A 17,667-nucleotide genomic window follows, 5' to 3' on the forward strand; every position below is an offset into this window, starting at 1 on the left:
TTCCCATCAGTGGTGTTTTATTATCATAGACGTCAGGTACAAACAAATGGCACAAAAGGGCCAATGCGTCCCAGTTCCTCTCCAGGTGGGCTCCTGTGAATAAGCAAGAGAACAGTGTGAGGAAGCAAACGGGGAGCCACCAACTGAGTCCTGCTCACCTGGGCCCACACCTCACCCACCACGCACACCCTAACTGCTAATGGCCGTTCCTCCAGGGGTCACTGGTTCACTGTCAAGTGTAAGCTCCCCGAGGACAGAAAGTGTCCGACTTTCCCTGAATGTTTCTCAGGCCTACACAGTGCCCGTCAGTAAGTGTTTGGTAAACAACTAGAGGATGTAAGTGGGGCCACTAACGAGCCAAGACAGCTTTTATTAGCAAAGAAGAAAACTCAGGCTTAGCGAGGTCGAGTAATTTGTTCAAGTCACACAGTGGAGAGCTGCGAAGTCAGGATTTTCGCGTAAGCAATCTGGCTCCTGAGCTTGTATCCATTCTAGTATCTTCCCTATACTTAATACATAAACAGCAAACACACACTCACATAAATGACACATATACGCAGCACACAAAACACTACCCACATTCACAGGAAACACACACATATGAAATGCAATTTATATACGTTGCATATGCATGCGCACACACACACACACACGAATGAATGTCTAGTCATTCATGTTCTTGGTCAGAACAGGGACGGGCTCACCTAGGGAAGGGAAATCCCTGTGGTCCCAGTGGGCCAGCCCAGGGATGCCCAAGCTTCACCTCACCACCATACCCCCTTACTCAGCCTCTAGTCACTCTGCCTCCAGGGAGTCAGGTCCAATGCAGGGAGCGTATTGCAGCTGACAAAGTCCCGGGGGAACGTGTTGGACATGAAGATGTTGTTCCTGGACACGGTGGTGATGCCCGTGTTGTCACAGATGATGCGGGACAAGGAGATCTTGGCCAGCGCCTGCTGCTGCTGCCTGGTGAACACGCCCTGGTTCTCCCACCAAAACCTGCATGGTGATACCCAGGGACATTGCACCCGAGGCTGTCCTTGGCTGGGAAGGCATCAGCGGGCTTGAGCTGCTCCCTGGATGGAAGAGGACCAGCACACACACCCGCTCCACAGCAGGAGATGGCTCCAGGCCCTCAGGCAGCCCAGGGGTTTTCAAAGGAGTGGTGCCCTCCTCACAGTACAAAGCACAGCTGCCCGGCTGCCTCCCCTCTGCCTCCACCCCCCACCCCGTGGCCTCGGAGGCCCCCCCGCTACACAGGGAGCTGGGCCCACACTCATGGACCCCTGTGCCCTGGCCCAGGGCTGTGACCATGGGGGTGGAAAGAATCTTGGGGTTGGTTTATAATGTGTCCACCCAGAGAGGGACACCTTTCTCTAATCTTCCCAAGGGCACAATACAGGCTAGGTAAGAACCGGGTATGACACATGTCAGGGCCACGATGAAACGACACTAGTAGGAGAGGCTTGGAGACCGTTCAGCAGTGAGTGACTGCTGTATGGTGGCACCCTGAAACCAGGGAAGGCATCGGTAAGACTTGCAGTTTCTATGTCTCCCTTCACACCCATGGCTCCAGGCCCCTCCTTGCTGTACCCCAGCAAGTTCAGGGTGCATTTAGGGATGACCTGGAGGCCCCGGAACACACTGGAAAGTCACGGATTCCTTCCTGCCCCTCACTTCACAGGAGAAAGTCAGGGCCCCAAGAGGTTGGGGAATAGGCCTGCAACCACACGGCGGGCCTGAACTGCTCGCCATGCCTCACCGGTCACCGTCTCGGAGCTTCCTGAACTGGGTCCCAATGAGGCAGGCAAGGAGCGGGCCCACGCGGCCGTTGGGCTCCAGAGGCTCGGCCACACCACCCAGCCAGATGTCAATGTTGTCGGGGGTGCCGTACTGCTGCATCAGCTTCTGGGCCAGGCCCAGGTTCTTCAGCACTGTGGCCAGCTCGCCCACCGAGCTGGGCTGCGGGAGCCCACAGAAGCGCCGCCAGGCATTGTACCCTGCGGGGGCGGGGAGCGGGGGCTGTGGGTGGGTTCCGCAAAACTCACCTCCCCAACACGCCGTGGCCACATACAGAGGGACGTGAGGGAGAGGCCACGGAGGGGCTTCTCCCAGGCTCTAAGCCCCGAGAGAACCCTGAACTGAGGGGCCAAGACTCTTCTCTTTCCCTTGCCCTCCCACTGTGAGGAAAACCCAAAACTGCCCAGAACTCCCACAGGGTCCAAGAAGAGGGACATCTCATTGTCCCCCTCTGAAGATCTCAGATCTGAGGCTTGAAGTGTGTCTAGAAGGTTCAGCCACACTAGCTGTCCCATAATGTAGGCACAGGCTTTGGGGTTAGGCTGACCTGGGTTCAAATTCAAGCTCTATCCCTGATTTGGCTGGAGAAGAGCCTGGGCAGGTTCTGAAGCTCTCCAAGCCTCAGTTCGCTCATCAGTAAAATGGAAGTGATGATAACCTCTTCCCCTCAAATTTCATGTAAAATGAAGCAAAATGAAATGTGATGTAGACAGTTTTCCAGCCAGTGGGGAAGCTTGGGCAGCTGTGGGGCACTGGAGAGGGCAGGGCTCGAGAGTGGTGGGGGGCAGGGAGGCTCCTGCAGCCCCCTCACCTGGGAGGCCGTGGTCCCGGCTGCGCTGCATGTTCAGGGCAGGCAGGTCCAGCCCGATCCTCATGACCTGCTCAAACAACCGGTCCCGGATCTCATCCACCGCGATTTGGTTCTGGCAATTCAGCTTGGCAGGGGTGGCCATGAGGCCCCGAAGGATGGGATCAATACCACCTGGGACAAGAGGAGCAAGACTTGAGGAAGGATCTGGCTCCATATCCAGAGCTCAGACTGGACTCAGGGTTAAGTCTCGGGTGCAGTTGGGGGATCGCAGAAGAGGGCTGGGCACATGCAGCTCCTGGTGCCAAGGTCACCCCAGTGGGCAGGTCTTCACCAGGGAATCAAGGTCTCAAGGTATAATGCCATTCAGACTTGCAAGTTGGGATGCACTCAGGCCCTGGTCTCCTGGGTCACCGAGAAGAAGCCAGTTCCCTACAAGCCACCCCACCCTTTGTTATTATATACAGAAGCAGTCAGGTGAACCGAGGCTGGAAAGTCAGATAGGATCCCCAAGGATGGAAGGCAGAGTATTTCTCCTGTCCTAGCTTCCTGCAGCCAAGCCCACCCCACCACATCCTCGGCTGCCAGCCCACTGTCTCCTGGCCTAGGTCCTGCTCACCTTCCAGCACTACTCTCCAGGTAGCAAAAAAGACCTTGCTGAGTGGAACGCGGGGGTTGGGCCCCATGGGCTGGTACTGGTTATTCAGGCGGAACATGAAAGGTTGGATGAGGGCGTGGCCATAGCGGAAGGCATTGGTGAAGACATTGGAGATTCGAGGGTCCACCGAGTCATTGTAGCATTTGTAGCGTGGCAGGTACTTCCTCAGGGCCTGTGGTCCCAGCACCAGGGGCAGGTAGTCCCGGTAAGTGATGATCTAAAGAAAAGTCACGCTCAGAGTGGCCTCTCCACGCCACCTTCTCTACAGAGTCTCCACCTGCACTCCTGGCTTGGGGAGCCCCTCCATTGACTATGGCCAGGGTTGTCTCCCACAGCACTGGACCTGGGTCCAACAGAGTGGCTTCTGAGTGGTGGCTTATAAACAGAGCTCTACTGCTTACCTACTGTGTGACCTTGGGCCTGTTATTAACCTCTGTGAGCCACTGTTACTCAAATGTAAATTAAGGATAATTATGCTGCCCTCTGACTTAAAGGATTAAATAACAAAGGGCTTTCTTAGTCAATAGCTCCTTTGCCCTTGCGTTATTAATGTTTTGCTTCTCCTAATTTATAAGCTCCTGAGGACAAGGGTTGTAGCTCATTTCTCTGGAAATTACTCAGTGCCCAGCAAGCACTTGGCTCACAGTAAGGTTCCATACGTTTGTGGAGGTGGGGGAGGCAAAAAAGAAAAGGGCCACCCTAGATGATTTCCTCAGTGAAAAGAGAAGATATGGAACAGTCTCACTCTTGATTCTAGAGTCTGGAATTTTCTGTGAGGCTTAAATGAATCTCACTTAAGTTCTTGGTGCAAAGCAAAAACTTACCCTCAGCACCTGCAACTCTCTCCCTCTCTGGAGTCTGAGAGTATTGAAAAGGTGTGTGCGTGCATGCACGCAGGTGTGTGTGTGTGTGTGTGTGTGTGTGTGTGTTTACGTCTTGGGGAGAGGATGGGGGTATTGAAGTATCAAAAGTTGGGAGAGAGAACCAGGAACATTTTGCAGGGGTAAATAAAGGTGAGGAGATTGGGTGAGCTATGATAGAGCCAAATGAAGAGGTGAGTGGGTGAAGGAGCCAGGAGACGGGGGGGGGGGGGGGGGGGGGCGCGGAGAGAAAAGGAGAGGCATTTATTGACCAGCTGCTACACACCAGGCACTTCAGACCCACCCCTTTAATTCTCCCAAAACCATCCCAATGGACCGGAAAGAAGAAATAGGAGCAAGCCTAGGAGAGAGAGGATGGAAGGCAAGTGACCTTCATCAGGCACTCAGTATTGCCAGGTGTTTTCATATATATCATTTAATCTTTACAGTGTCGTGGATGAATATGTTGAGGCTCAAAACACTGGCCCAAAAAAAAAAAAAAAAAAAAAAACACTGGCCCAAAGTCACACAGCTAGGATGTGGCAGAGGCACATCTGCATCCCAAGCCTGCCACATCCCTGGCATCATCAATACTCAGGACGGCATACCTGGACCATGGCTCCCACGATCTTGCGAGCTTCTTGGTAGAGCCTCTCTCCATCCCAGCCTGGGTTCAGGCGCTTGAGTTGTGTGGCCAGCCGGTTGTGCTCCCGCAAAAAGAGTGTGTGCATGGAGGCGAGCTCGGGCATCTCACTTGAGCGGGGGTCCCCTTGGGGAAGCAAAAGCTACTGTCATTCCTAAGACCCCATCAGAAAGGACTTGCTCCACAAAGACCCCCTCCCCAGCCAAGATCTGAAACCCAGACTTTGTTCCATCCATCTTTCCACACCATGTTCAGTTTACACCTCCTCCAGGAGGTTCCCCCTTGATGCCCTGGTCCACCATGATAAATTCTTCCTCTGTTTAGGGGCACTGCTGCTTGGAGATGCTCATTCAATAGGCATCAGATCTGCCTCATGACTTGCCACCTTCTAATGCCTGAGACTGGGAGCTCCTTGAAGACGAAGACCATGGCTTGTCCCTTTTTGTATCTGACCCTCCACCCAACTCACACACAGACATATGGAGTTTAACACAGTGCCTTCTACAAAGCAGGAGATCCGTAAACATTGCTTGGTTGACTTATTCTCTTGCTTCAGGCCAGACCAAAAATTAGCATGCATGTTAGCACTCCTTACTTCCATGCCCATGTCAGACATAGCTAATAATCACAGCACTCTCTCCTGCTAAAATTGGAAGCAACCTCAGAATCCTTCTTAACACAGGACTCTAGAAAGCCACTAGCCACCTGATCAGAGTTGCCATCCTCGCCCTTACTACATGCTAATTTGCAGCCTGCTCGGGCTCCAGAGAACGGGGTGGAGGGTAGATTTTTACAGTCCACATCTGAGACTGTTAGAAAAAAAAAAAAAAAGAAAACCAAGTGAGACCCCTAATCCCTCCAGTCCTCCCCAAGCCTTCTCTGGAAGGGCCAGAGTGAGGACCAGGCCCGTTTAGCAGGACACTGGGTTCAGTCTTTATAAGTTCTAGAGGCTGGTGGGAAAGAAACTCTGGGAGCAGCTTTACCATCCCATGAGCTGCCAGAGGGCACGATGATCCAGACCCAGGACATGTGGCTCAACACCAGGATGGAGGCAGCCATAGGTCGCTGAGGAGTGCTGCTCTTCCTTCACTAGCCCAGAAAAGTCTCACAGGAGCCGACCTGGATCCTCCTGCCCAGGACCAGTGGGGGAGAGGCCACGGGGGGCCAGCCATCAGGAGAAGAAGTTGGGAGGCCAGAGGGAAGGGCCTCAGGACCTTTTTTGATCCACTATTGGATTTACATTAAAAACCATTGGAAGTTTCTGGGCATGGGCACCATTATTGCTCCAACCATATCCCCAGGGCTTCCAGGTATTTAAATTTAAAATCTCACCTTCTCTAATTACAGGGAATCAAGATGGCAGGAGGTGATATTCTGGAGCAGCACTGTCCCATAGAACTTTCTGAATTGATGAAAATGTTCTACATCTGTGCTGCCCTATATGGGAGCCACTAGCTCCCATGAAGTTATTGAATGCTTGAAATGTGGCTAGTACAGCAGAGGAACTGAATTTTACTTTTAAGTTAATTTAACTTAAGTTCATTTTAATTAACTTAAATGTAAATACAAATAGCCATGTGTGGCCAGTGGCTACCATAGTGGATGATGCAGTTCTAGAGAGTGAGGGTGCCATGTCTCCTTAGTTGCCTGTCCCTGGGGACTCAACTCTCTGGCAGAGTCCAGAGGGAAAGGGAGAGATGTAGAAAGGGATGGACAGATGGAAAAGAAGCTCCTTGGCTATCCCTGGGTCTCCTTCTTAGGTTTGTTCTGTTTTCGTTTTTGTTTTTTGTTGGTTTTGGTTTGGGGGTGGGGGTTGGTCTGCTTTTTGGTTTTGGTTTTTGCTCCACCCAACTTGTTACCAAGGCAACTGGATTAGTATCATGAAGTTGATGAGGACAGAGTCACAAACAGCACCCCCGCCCCCAGCAGGGTGTGCCCATGTACCAGCCCAAGTTCCTACTCGTGGCTGACCTGCCAGGAAGCAGGGGATGCGCGCAGAGCGGTTGGTGAGGAGGCAGGGGTCATCATGCAGGTTGTCAAAGGGCAGCAGGGCCCGACCATTGTCATTGAAGCGGGTGTTGACGGCCAGCAGCCCCAGCTGGTTGGTCAGGTTTCGAAGCTTAGTGGCCAAAGGGTCCTCACTGCCATACACCATGCTGGCGTCCATGAAAGAGGTGAGCGCATTGATCTGGTTGCGGATGGTGATGTTGCTCTCTGTGCAGGCTGGGGAGGAGCGGAAGAAGGGGAGGCAGTCACGCTGGTTCCTGATGCGGGGGTCATCTGGTGGGATCTGTGACACATAGACAAGCCCCGCTCACCAAGGGCAGGGACAGAGTGGCTCTCCCCCGGTCCACCCCCCACCCCAAGGCCTTGATCCCACCTCCAAAGCAGCCTGGAACCCAGGACCAGACAGGGAGACCCAGACACCACAACGGGTTCCTCAGGACTTCTGGCCACCCTCAGCCGGCAGGGAGGCCTCTCAAGTCCCACGGACGATCCCCGTCTGCGGTTGCACCTGCAGAGTGCTTCTGAGCTAAGGGGTGATGACCAGGACTCTGGAATGGGGGATGTGCACCCCCGGAAGAAGAGCCAGCCAGTCCTCACCTTAACTTTCTCTCCCTCTTTCTCTCCCCCAGTCTGCCCCTCCCTCCCCTGTTCTCTGGATGCAGTCCCTACACTCGCAGTTGGCTTTTTCTTCCTTTTCTTTTCCTGCCCCCCCACCCTTCCCCGTCGTCCTTTTCCTGTCTTTCACTCTGGCCCCTGCCTATCTCTCCTCTTCTCTCTCTCTCTCTCTCTCTCTGCCATTCTCCTTCCTTTCTCTCCTCTCCCACTCCCCTCCAGCCCTCCAGCCCTCCAGCAATGGACAGCCCAGGCTCTGTGCAATGTGCCCGGATGCGGGAAGGTGCCCCTCTCTGGTCAGAGGAAAGGGGGACTGAACACGCGGCACCTACACGCGGAGGTTGGAGGGAGGCAGGAAGGTCCTGCGCCAGGGAGGCGGAGGGGAGTGGGTGAGCAGGGTGAACCTTACTCAGGAGCTGGGGAAGGGGTTCAGCACAGAGGGAGATGGCCGCTTGCAGGAATCATGGCCCCTATCCCCACCGGGCAGGCAGCGGCGGGGCAGGAAGGAGGAAGCACCTTGAGCGGGAAGCAGGGAGGCTCCTGCTCGCAGCTGGTCTTGCAGTCGACACTAGTGATGAAGGACGCCAGGGCGCCGGGATCCGGGCTCAAGTCGAGGTCGTGGTCGATCAGCTGGCCCCACTGCACGAACAGCAGCGAGCGCTCCTGGTCCGGGGTCAGCTGCTCCGTGGGGAAGCGCACGATGGCGTTGGAGACGGCGCGTGCCTGCGGGACACGGGGCGTCAGGGGCCGCCTGGGGCCCCGCGCGCCTCTGGGCCCGGCCTCGCCCCCTCTGTCGGCCGGTGCTCACCAGGGGGACCGGGAAGCCGCCGCGCTTGACCCCGCGCGTCCAGCCGAAGGGCAGCGAGAAGCCGTCCTCGTACTCGGCCGGCAGCCAGCGCGCGAAGGCGCGGTTGGAGGCCCCCAGCGTGGGACTGCGTCTGCAGGGATCGGACGGGGCGCTGACACGACGTAGCGCCACGGGCCGGTGGGGGACCCGGACGCGACCCCGCGTCCGCCGCCCGCCCCGGGGCCGCCCCCAGCCAGCAGCACCTGTTGTTGCACTGCCCGGTGATGGTGCGGTACTTGTCGTTCTCGGGGCACGTCACCCCCACGTCCTGGTAGGCGCAGCCGCTGGACTTGGACAGCAGATTCAGCTGCGCGGGTGTCAGCACGTCTGAGGCCGGGGAAAGAGGGATGTGGGAATTGAGTCCCTCCCCCCCATTTCCTATCCTAAGCTGGGGAGCCTTGATTTGGGGGCACAGAGAGGAGACTCCGATGTGCCTGAGCCTCCACCCGGAAAGACGGGGTGGGGGGGGGACGGAGGGGGGCACTGGGAGATGCCTGAGGTCCCGAGTAGAGCAGGAGACTGAGGTTGTAGGGGCAACGGTACCGGTGATGTTGAGGGGCCCTGGCCGCAGAGGCCGCAGCTTCCTCTCCAGCAGGCTTAGGGCCACATGCAGATAGTCAGCAGCCCTCACGGCTGTCCTGGTGGCTGCCACCGGCTGCTTGAAGTAGGACAGGAGATCCATGGGGCTGGCCAAGCCACTGCGAAGCTGCTGCTTGATGCTGTTTGCAGAAGGGAGGAGTGAGGCCACAGAAGGTGGGGGCAGAGACACTCAGCAGAGCCCGCAGGACAGTGGAGACAGACCCACGGACAGGAAGCAGGTTTCTGTTTATAAACGGACTACGGACCTGGGTATCCAGACAGAGGCAAGGCCATGGGGAGTGATGTTCTCAAACCCAAAGACACAAAGACTGACAGGCAGACAGAGGGTCCCATCCGTACCCACGAAGTCCCCGCATCAAGTTCCTTCTCCGAAAGACCTGGGGCAGCCCTGCCCAGAGCTGGGAAGTGCCCAGTAACCCACCTCTCCCGCTGTTCCTTGTAGGCCGTGTCCACTAGCCGCTTGGCCTCCTCCATGCAGGTCAGCACCACCGAGGTCTCCACCGCCTCCGGGACAGCTGTCCAGAACAGGAGTCACATAAGTCAGGAATGGGCCCCAGAGCCGGGGTGGCCTGCGCTGAGGAAAGGGATCCTTGGGACTCACAACCACCCCCAACACACCACCTTTTCCCCTTCTTTCTGCCTGTTACCTGGACCGGCACCCTCAGAGGGCTGGGGCACCACCAGAACGGCCAGGAGGAGCCCTGCAAGCGCCAGCAGCAGCTTCATCTCTGCAACAAGACCCCAAGCCCAGTACGTCCAAAGCCCACAGTGCATTCGGGAGAAGAGAGCCCCACCATCCCTCTCCTTCTGGCCCTTCACTCCCACCTTCATACCCCTGTCCAGCCTCCATGGGTCCTGCCTACCTCCTGGATGGAGGGGTTCACAGCACGCCTCTTTCACCAGCTTCAGTCTCTCAGCCCCTCGGGACCTCACCTCTGAAGTTCACCTGGCATGGGCCATGCGGTTCAGCTGAATCCAGGCCTTTATGTCCTCTAGGCTCAGTGGGGGGGTGGGGGGTGGGGGAGTGGGGGGGCAGACAAAACCCGCCCCTGGAGACTAAACGCTCTCTCCTCCCCCACTGGGGTTGGGGTGCCCAGAAGGTGATCGCTTCTATGGGAGAGAGGGACAGGAAAGGAGAGACCAGAACTGCGCCCAGCCTTTGAACTTAGCATTCCACCCGAGTTTCTCAGCTCCCATTGTGTGCCTGGACAATTGTTGTCCCCAGGTGTATAGGCAACTAACCCCCCTCCAAAATTCTGTTTATTTATTTATTTTTTTAATGGTTATTTATTTTTGAGACAGAAAGAGACAGAGCATGAATGGGGGAGGGGTAGAGAGAGAGGGAGACACAGAATCGGAAGCAGGCTCCAGGCTCTGAGCCATCAGCCCAGAGCCCGACGCGGGGCTCGAACTCACAGACCGTGAGATCGTGACCTGAGCTGAAGTCGGATGCTCAACCGACTGAGCCACCCAGGTGCCCCCAAAGTTCTGTTTAAATTTAGTGTCCAGGGATCCTTGGAAAGGGACAAAAGTCAGGAACCAAGAGCCTAAGGAACTATGGGAAATAGAGTGACCCCAGAGGAGGAGGGAAGGTGTAGGGGACTCTTGGAGTAACAATCTGATCAGCCTCGGGGGGTTGTCCCCCACCCCCAACAGTACGCTGGCCCTTGGCAGCCCCCCCATTCTTGGCGAAGGCTAAAGGGACAGGAAATCTGGCTGAAGACCGTTGGATTTCACAGGAAAGCCTGGGGGCTACAGGCTCAGGACCAAGGTAACTTCCTCTATCCCTCTCCTCCTCCCCTTTCTTCTGGGCTCTGGGTAGCCGGCTATGTTCAGCACTCCTGCCACCTGCTCCTGGATTTCAGGAACCAGGAAACAGCAGAGCTGGATGTGGTTAATCGTCAGTTAGGTGACACAGCCCAGGGCCTCTCTGGGATCAGGTCAGTGCAGTTAAGAGGACTGGGGCTAAACTGTAGGATAGCTCTGGAATAGAATGAGATAGTGCTTCCCCTGAAGAACGCTGGCAATGCAGCTGCCATTCTCAGGCAGGACAAGTACCCCATGACTAATGGCTGTTTGTCCATCTCCTTGGGCCCTTGTTAGGCTCCCCTGTTATTTGGTCTAGCCACACCTCCTACCCCGGCCACCTTCCTGCCCTCACTCTTGTCATCTATGCTCAGACCACATCTTGACCGAGGAACAAGGGACAGCAACACATCCAGAACACCCTCCTGGTATGCCCACAGATCCTGTCACTTGAGGGAAGTGGAGCCCAGTGGAGCCCATGAAGGAGGAGGCCATTCTTCCAGCCTGGCTCTGCCAACAACTTGTTATGTGTGAACTTGGACAAGTGGCTCCTTGTGAATCAGATTCTAGAATTTTATACTTTTGAAAATACTTTTTTAATGTTTATTTATTATTGAGAGAGAGAGAAAGAGAGCACAAGTGGGGGAGGGGCAGAGAGAGAGGGAGACACAGAATCCGAAGCAGGCTCCAGGCTCTGAGCTGTCAGCACAGAGCCCGACGCAGGGCTCGAACTCAGGAACCGTGAGATCATGACCTGAGCTGAAGTCAGACGCCAACCGACTGAGCCACCCAGGTGCCCCGAAAATACTTTTTTTTTAAATTTTTTTTTTAACGTTTATTTATTTTTGAGACAGAGAGAGACACAGCATGAACGGGGGAGGGGCAGAGAGAGAGGGAGACACAGAATCGGAAGCAAGCTCCAGGCTCCGAGCCATCAGCCCAGAGCCCGACGTGGGGCTCGAACCCGCGGACCGCGAGATCGTGACCTGAGCCGAAGTCGGACGCTTAACCGACTGAGCCACCCAGGCGCCCCCCGAAAATACTTTTTTAATCCTACAAGTAATATATTTCCACTCATGAGAATTTAGAGAACACAAGCAAAAATAAAAATAAGTCAAAATCACTTATAATCAAGTGAGGTTATGGGTAAATTTTTTCTTTCCAGGCTTGTCATTTTTCATACAAATAAGCAGGAAGAAAATAATTCCTCATAATCCCACTACTCGTAAATAACCCCATTTAACAATTTGATATCCTATATGTAGATATAATATGTATTTTTTTTTTTTTTTTGGAGAGAGAGAGAGAGCAGGGAAGAAGGGCAGAGGGAGAGAGAGAGAATCTTCTTTTTTTAAAATGTTTATTTATTTTTGAGAGAGAGAGAGAGAGAGAGAGAGAGACAAAGCATGAATGGGGGAGGAGCAGACAGAGAGGGAGACACAGAATCCAAAGCAGGCTCCAGGCTCCGAGCTGCCAGCCCAGAGCCCAATGCGGGGCTCAAACTCACCAGCCTGAGTCAAACTCATGACCTGAGCCAAAGTTGGACACTCAACTGACTGAGCCACCCGGGCGCCCTGAGAGAGAGAATCTTAAGCAGTTTCTACATTTAGCATGGACCCCGACACAGGGCTTGATCTCACGACCCTGGGATCATAACCTGAGCTGAAATCAAGAGGCAGACACTCAATCGACTGAGCTAACCAGCTGCTCCTAGATATAATATGTATTTTAAAATGTGATAAGAGCATACTCTAAATTTTGTCTTACAACCTAGTTTTAGTACCTAACAATTTAGCCTGGACATCTCTCTGTGTCAATAAATATAGACTCAGTCCATTTGTATATCTGCATAATATTTTGTATGAAGTACTATGTACTAGTATATGAAGTACCAGTATTATTCACTAATTCCCTCTTGTTAGATACTTGGGTTGTTTCCCATTTCCAGTGTTATAAGCAGTACTAGGGTCAACATCTGTGGGGTTAAATCTGTAGTCCTATCTTCAGTTATTCCCTCAGGCAAGAAGTTCTAGATGTAAAATTGATGCATATTTGGGTAGCAACATTTTTAAGGCTTTTTAAAAAAAATTGTCAAATGGCCTCACGAAGATTGCACCTTACCCTTCCATTAGCCATGCCTGAGTGCACCTGTTCCCTGTTGCCCTCATCAGCTCTGACAATTAGCGTCCTCTTACCCTTTCAGGGGAATTGTCAAGGCTCAAGAGGACAGAGATAAGCCCCTTGCAGCTCAGATGAGAGAGATGGAGCTCAGTGAAGGAAACGACTGTGTCAAACGCAGCAGTGTGGCACAGCTCAGAATGATCTAGCTGTCAGGTCTCCTGACTTCCACACCAGCACTCTTCACCCGGTGGCCTCTGCATCCTCACTCCTGACCTTTCTTTCGGGCATTTATTCAACAAGTACTGAGCCCTTGCAGGGGCCGCTTGCACTGTGCTGGCCACTGGGCATACCCTGCTGAGCACAGTGCGGGCTTTGTCCTCAAGGAGCACACAGGAGAATACGGAAAGGCAAACTGATGGCACATGAGAGCCTTGTGCGGTGTTCTTTGGGGGCATCAAAGAGTAGCACGTGGACCAACTGGAGGTACTTAGGAAAGATTTCTTGAGGAGTTGGTGCTTGAGACAATCTTGAAGAATGTTTAGAAGTTGACCAAGTAAGGGCACTTAGGTGGCTCAGTCGGTTAAGCACCCAACTTCAGCTCAGGTAGTGATCTCGCGGTCCGTGGGTTCGAGTCCCATGTTGGGCTCTGTGCTGACAGCTCAGAGCCTGGAGCCTGCTTGGGATTCTGTGCCTCCCTCTCTCTCTGCCCTCCCCCACTCACGTTCCAGCTCTGTCTCTCAAAAATAAATAAACATTGAAAAAAACATTTAAAAAGGGGGGGGGGCACCTGGGTGGCTCAGAGTTAAGTGTCCGTCTTCGGCTCAGGTCATAATCTCGCAGTTCGTGAGTTCCAGACCTGTATTGGGCTCTGTGCTGACAGCTCGGAGCCTGGAGCCTGCTTCAGATTCTGTCTCCCTCTCTCTGCATCTCCCCTGCTCACGCTCTGTTTCTGTCTCTCAAAAATAAACATTGAAGAAAAAAAAGAAAAAGAAAAAAGAAAAACTAAAGCCTTTTCAACGAATGATGTTAAAATACCCTTCACTCTCTGCTGCTGTGCAGGTGGGAGAATTCTTAAGATGTACAATCCCAAACCACCTGCCTTTGGCTCAGGGCTGGAGCAGTAGGCTTGCATTTACCTGCAGAGACTTGAGATGCTCCTTGACTTTTACAATGTTTCCAACCACTTAATAATGAATCAACTGGGGTGACCGCAATGCTGTCCAGTCTGTACCTCTGCTGATCCCTCATGTAGGCGGTGTTTGTCTATCCCAGGCATATTTGAGGCCCAAAGGGCTTCTCAGCGTGCAGAGTAACCAGAAGGAGACCATGTCTGTGGGAGGAAATATTCCAAACAAGCCTAGTCCCTTAAATTACCCCCAGTTCCCATCCCAGGGGTGGCCTCTGGAGGGCGCTGCAACTACTCCATCTCAAGACTATAGTCCTGGGAGGAAGTCCGCCCCCCCCAAACCCTCCCTGCGCGGGCGCCTTCCCTTCTCCCCACTTACCTTCCCAAACACCCCCACCCCAGGGTAAAGTCCAACTGCCTGTGGGATAACGGGCCCTCTGCTACTGCTTGCAAAACAGTGCGCTCTTTCTTAATGCTGTTTAGGAAACAGTTCAGTTGGGATTACCGCCAGATTTCCTGTGTGTGTGTGTGTGTGTGTGTGGTTGGAGAGAAGGAGGCTATGGAAGCTGGGTGGAGGCAGGGTCAATGACCCCTCAGACACAGCAATTGCACCTGGCCCAAAGACCTCTTTTCTTGCTCTTTAAATTTTTAAAAATTAATTTTGAATCGTACAGGTAATACGTGGATACATTGTGAATAAAACTAAAATGTCACAAATCCTGTGAAAGCTCTCTTTAGATTAGGTTATTGCACCATCCCTAATTCCAGTCTCCTTCCTCCACTCCTCAGACCCACACCCTGTTGCCATTTTTGTGTTTGTCCCTCCAAGCCTTTTACTTTACATTCATTTATACATATGGATCTGTGGGAAACATTTGTCTTCCTTTGTTTTCCCACAAATGATAGTACATTAAACATTTTGTTGGGCAATGTGCTTCTGTCATTCAACAGGACATCTTGCAGATCTATCATATACTACTTAGAAAACAATCTCACTGTTTTAAAAACCTCTCGTACATTCTTCTGTGAAGTTATACCTCCATCATGCGACCATTACTCTCTTGATGGGAACTGACATTTTCCCATTTTTTCACTATTAAAAACAATGCAGCAAGAAGCCTCTGTACACACACACACACACACACACACACACCTTGTCCTCCAGGGTAAAGATTGAGAAGTGAGCCACAGGTTTGTGCATTTAAAATTTTTAATAAATCCGTAATACCAAACTGTCCGCCAGATTTATCAAAATTCTCAAGGGCAAAGACTGGAATCACATTATTCGTTCAATTTTTATTTCTTTCGATAATAGCCAGCGTCTTTTTATTTGAATTAGCTGTTCTGTAAATGTCCTGTGTTTGGCGTTGTCCGTTTTTCTATCGGATTGTCATTGTTTTATTTATTTGTAAAGGTTACCATATATTCTGAATAATACTAATCTGTTAGCTGTTTTGTATATTGTTAATATTTTCCAGCCTGTAACTTTTCACTTGTTTTTTATAGGGTCATTTAAAAAAAAATTTTTAATGTTTATTTTCGAGAGAGAGCACGAATGGGAGAGGGACAGAGACAGACGCACACACACAGAATCCGAAGCAGGCTCCAGGCTCTGAGCTGTCAGCCCAGGGACTGACACAGGGCTCCAATTCACGAACTGAGAGATCATGACCCGAGCGGAAGTTGGACGCTTAACGACCAGCCACCCAGGCACCTCTATAGGGCCATTTTTTACGAAGTGGTCAGATTGATCAATCTTTTCCTTTATGGATTTTCCTTTTCAGACTTGTTTAAAATGATCTTTCCTTTTTCAAGAACATAAACGTACTCTCCTAGATATTCGATTTTCCACATTTAGATCACTAAAGGATCTGGAATTTTTGAGTGTGAAAAGTGTAAGTGCACAGTGCATGAGTGGACTATATTCATTTCCAAATGGGTAACCAGTTGTCCCAATGCCTTCTGTTTTTTCCCCAACTGAAATGAGATACTGCCTTTTCTCACTTAACATAAATGTGTGTGTTTTTCTGGAATATTCTATTCTACTGATCTACTAGTCTATTGATTCCTATGTCAATATCATTGCAATTTCCATAACTTTTTAATATTTTTTATTTCCATTAAGATAAATTCTTCTTCCTCATTCTTCTTTTCAAAGGAATCTTCAGCATTCTAACATATTTACTCTTATGAATATTTCAATATCTAGTTCCATGAGAAATCCTATGGATATTTTTATTGATATTGTATTCAATTTATACATAAATCTGGTGACAATTGGTATCTTTAAGATATTGTCTTCCTATTCATATACATCCATTCATTCAACATATGTTTCCCGAGTACCTGTGGTCCAGCACTGTTCTGGGAACTAGGAACAGAGCAATTACCAAATCACTTACTCTCCTAGAATTTACATTCTTGCATAACACAGTACATCATTTTATTTGTCTACCTTTATATTCTTCATTGAAGTGTTATTGTTTTACCTTCTTGTTAGGTTTGTTCCTAAGTACTCCCTTTTTGAAATAGGTATATAAATTTTGTCATTAAGTTTCTCCACAGAACTTGTAAAATCGTATAAGTGTTTTCTTTCTTTAAAAGTTTTAGTATGCTTCTTTTAGTTCTCTTTAGAAGGCAGAGACATAGATCTGAAAAACATTGGACATTTTTAACCCCTACCCCCATCCTAGAAAGGTTGTGTTCTCTAATGAACAAGGTTTAAACAAAAAAAATTTAAGTGACTATTCAAGCTTTTGTTAGTTGCAAAAAATAGTTCCCAAATTTGTTTCAGGTAGTATTGTAGAGATAAAGACAAGTCAAATGATATGATTATACAAATGTTGAATGGATATTCAATTAAACCCCTTTATACCTGTGGTTATTGGTAGTGGGGGTAGGGTAAGTGTCCATGAGACAAAGTTAAAAAAAAAAACACTAAAAACATGAAGCACTAAACTCAAAGTAAAAGAATGCAACAGCAACTCTACCAATCAGATTAGTTAAAATTGTAAAAAGCTAATAAAGCCAGCACCAGTCAGTATGTGAAAATATAAGTGCAGATTGGCCCCCACGACACGGGATGGCAATTTGACAATGTCAGTCAGAATCCAAACTGTACATTTGTTCTGACTCAACAATTCTACTTTCAAGAAGAAATGTATCCTTCAGATGCTTTGTTAGGAAATCATAAAGATACCTGCCCAAGAGTGTTCATTTCAGTCTCATTTCCAACAACCAAAAGACCAGAAACAAGCCATATGTCCATCAAAAAAATGTTTGACACACTGGTCATTCATATAATGGTGTTTTATGCAACCTTTAAAACTAATGAAGGGGGGCGGGGCTCCTGGGTGGCTCAGCTGGTAGAGCATGTGAATCGTAATTTCAGGGTTGTCAGTTCAGGTCCCACGTTAGGGCCTTCATAAAAAAAAAATAAAAACTAATGAAGGAGGCCTATACATAGGAATACAGAAAGATATGTTGCCAAAAGAAAAGAGCTAGTTACAAAGCATATACCACATGATACAATTCATGCAAAACACACAGACACACATGCATGCTATGGGCATATATATATATACATTTAAATATGCATAGAAAATCCTGGAAACAGGCACAGAAGCCTATTAAGTATGGTTACCATTTGGGGAATGGAACTGAAAGGGTTGGGTGGAGGGTGGTTATTTTAAAACCAATGCTCCTCTGTTTGATAGTTTCACAAAAAAAAATAAAATAACTTCATTACCAAAAAAAAAAAAAAAAAGGCAAGACAAAAC

The 17,667-nt window shown here is 50.6% G+C and overlaps 1 protein-coding gene and 1 long non-coding RNA gene across 3 annotated transcripts in view; one reads left to right on the plus strand and one right to left on the minus strand.

The window, feature by feature from the left end:
* On the minus strand, nucleotides 1-9,787 carry MPO (myeloperoxidase). Of its 2 annotated transcripts, none has more exons than XM_058705757.1 (14): nucleotides 9,699-9,787; nucleotides 9,483-9,563; nucleotides 9,257-9,350; nucleotides 8,779-8,954; nucleotides 8,439-8,562; nucleotides 8,197-8,326; nucleotides 7,905-8,111; nucleotides 6,741-7,059; nucleotides 4,735-4,895; nucleotides 3,228-3,483; nucleotides 2,612-2,782; nucleotides 1,763-2,000; nucleotides 785-999; nucleotides 1-93 (listed from the first exon to the last, which is right to left on the minus strand). In XM_058705757.1, the coding sequence occupies exons 2-13, from the start codon at nucleotides 9,559-9,561 to the stop codon at nucleotides 792-794; spliced, it is 2,163 nt and encodes a 720-aa protein (XP_058561740.1). In that variant the 5' UTR covers nucleotides 9,562-9,563; nucleotides 9,699-9,787; the 3' UTR covers nucleotides 1-93; nucleotides 785-791. The 2 variants fall into 2 exon arrangements, with proteins under 2 accessions (XP_058561740.1, XP_058561739.1); XM_058705756.1 differs by having other exon boundaries at nucleotides 9,661-9,700.
* LOC131498453 (uncharacterized) overlaps nucleotides 8,950-17,667 on the plus strand; it is a 12,227-nt gene continuing 3,509 nt past the window's right edge. Inside the window, exons 1-2 of the long non-coding RNA XR_009255435.1 lie at nucleotides 8,950-9,585; nucleotides 10,492-10,606. This is a non-coding gene — a long non-coding RNA (uncharacterized LOC131498453). The remainder of the gene's footprint in view (nucleotides 9,586-10,491; nucleotides 10,607-17,667) is intronic.

The sequence above is a fragment of the Neofelis nebulosa genome, chromosome 16 (genome assembly GCF_028018385.1).
Source record: "Neofelis nebulosa isolate mNeoNeb1 chromosome 16, mNeoNeb1.pri, whole genome shotgun sequence".
In the NCBI taxonomy this organism is placed as follows: Eukaryota; Metazoa; Chordata; class Mammalia; order Carnivora; family Felidae; genus Neofelis; species Neofelis nebulosa.

What these genes read in the sequence shown, in the direction of transcription:
- MPO (XM_058705756.1), bottom strand. Translation starts at nt 9,685, where the DNA reads ATGGAGGCTGGACAGGGGTATGAAG. An exon ending in GGCTGGACAGGGGTATGAAG is followed by an intron (nt 9,564 to 9,660) that starts GTGGGAGTGAAG and finishes GTCTTGTTGCAG; the next exon opens with AGATGAAGCTGCTGCTGGCG. An exon ending in TCGTGGGAGCCATGGTCCAG is followed by an intron (nt 3,484 to 4,734) that starts GTATGCCGTCCT and finishes ACTTTTCTTTAG; the next exon opens with ATCATCACTTACCGGGACTA.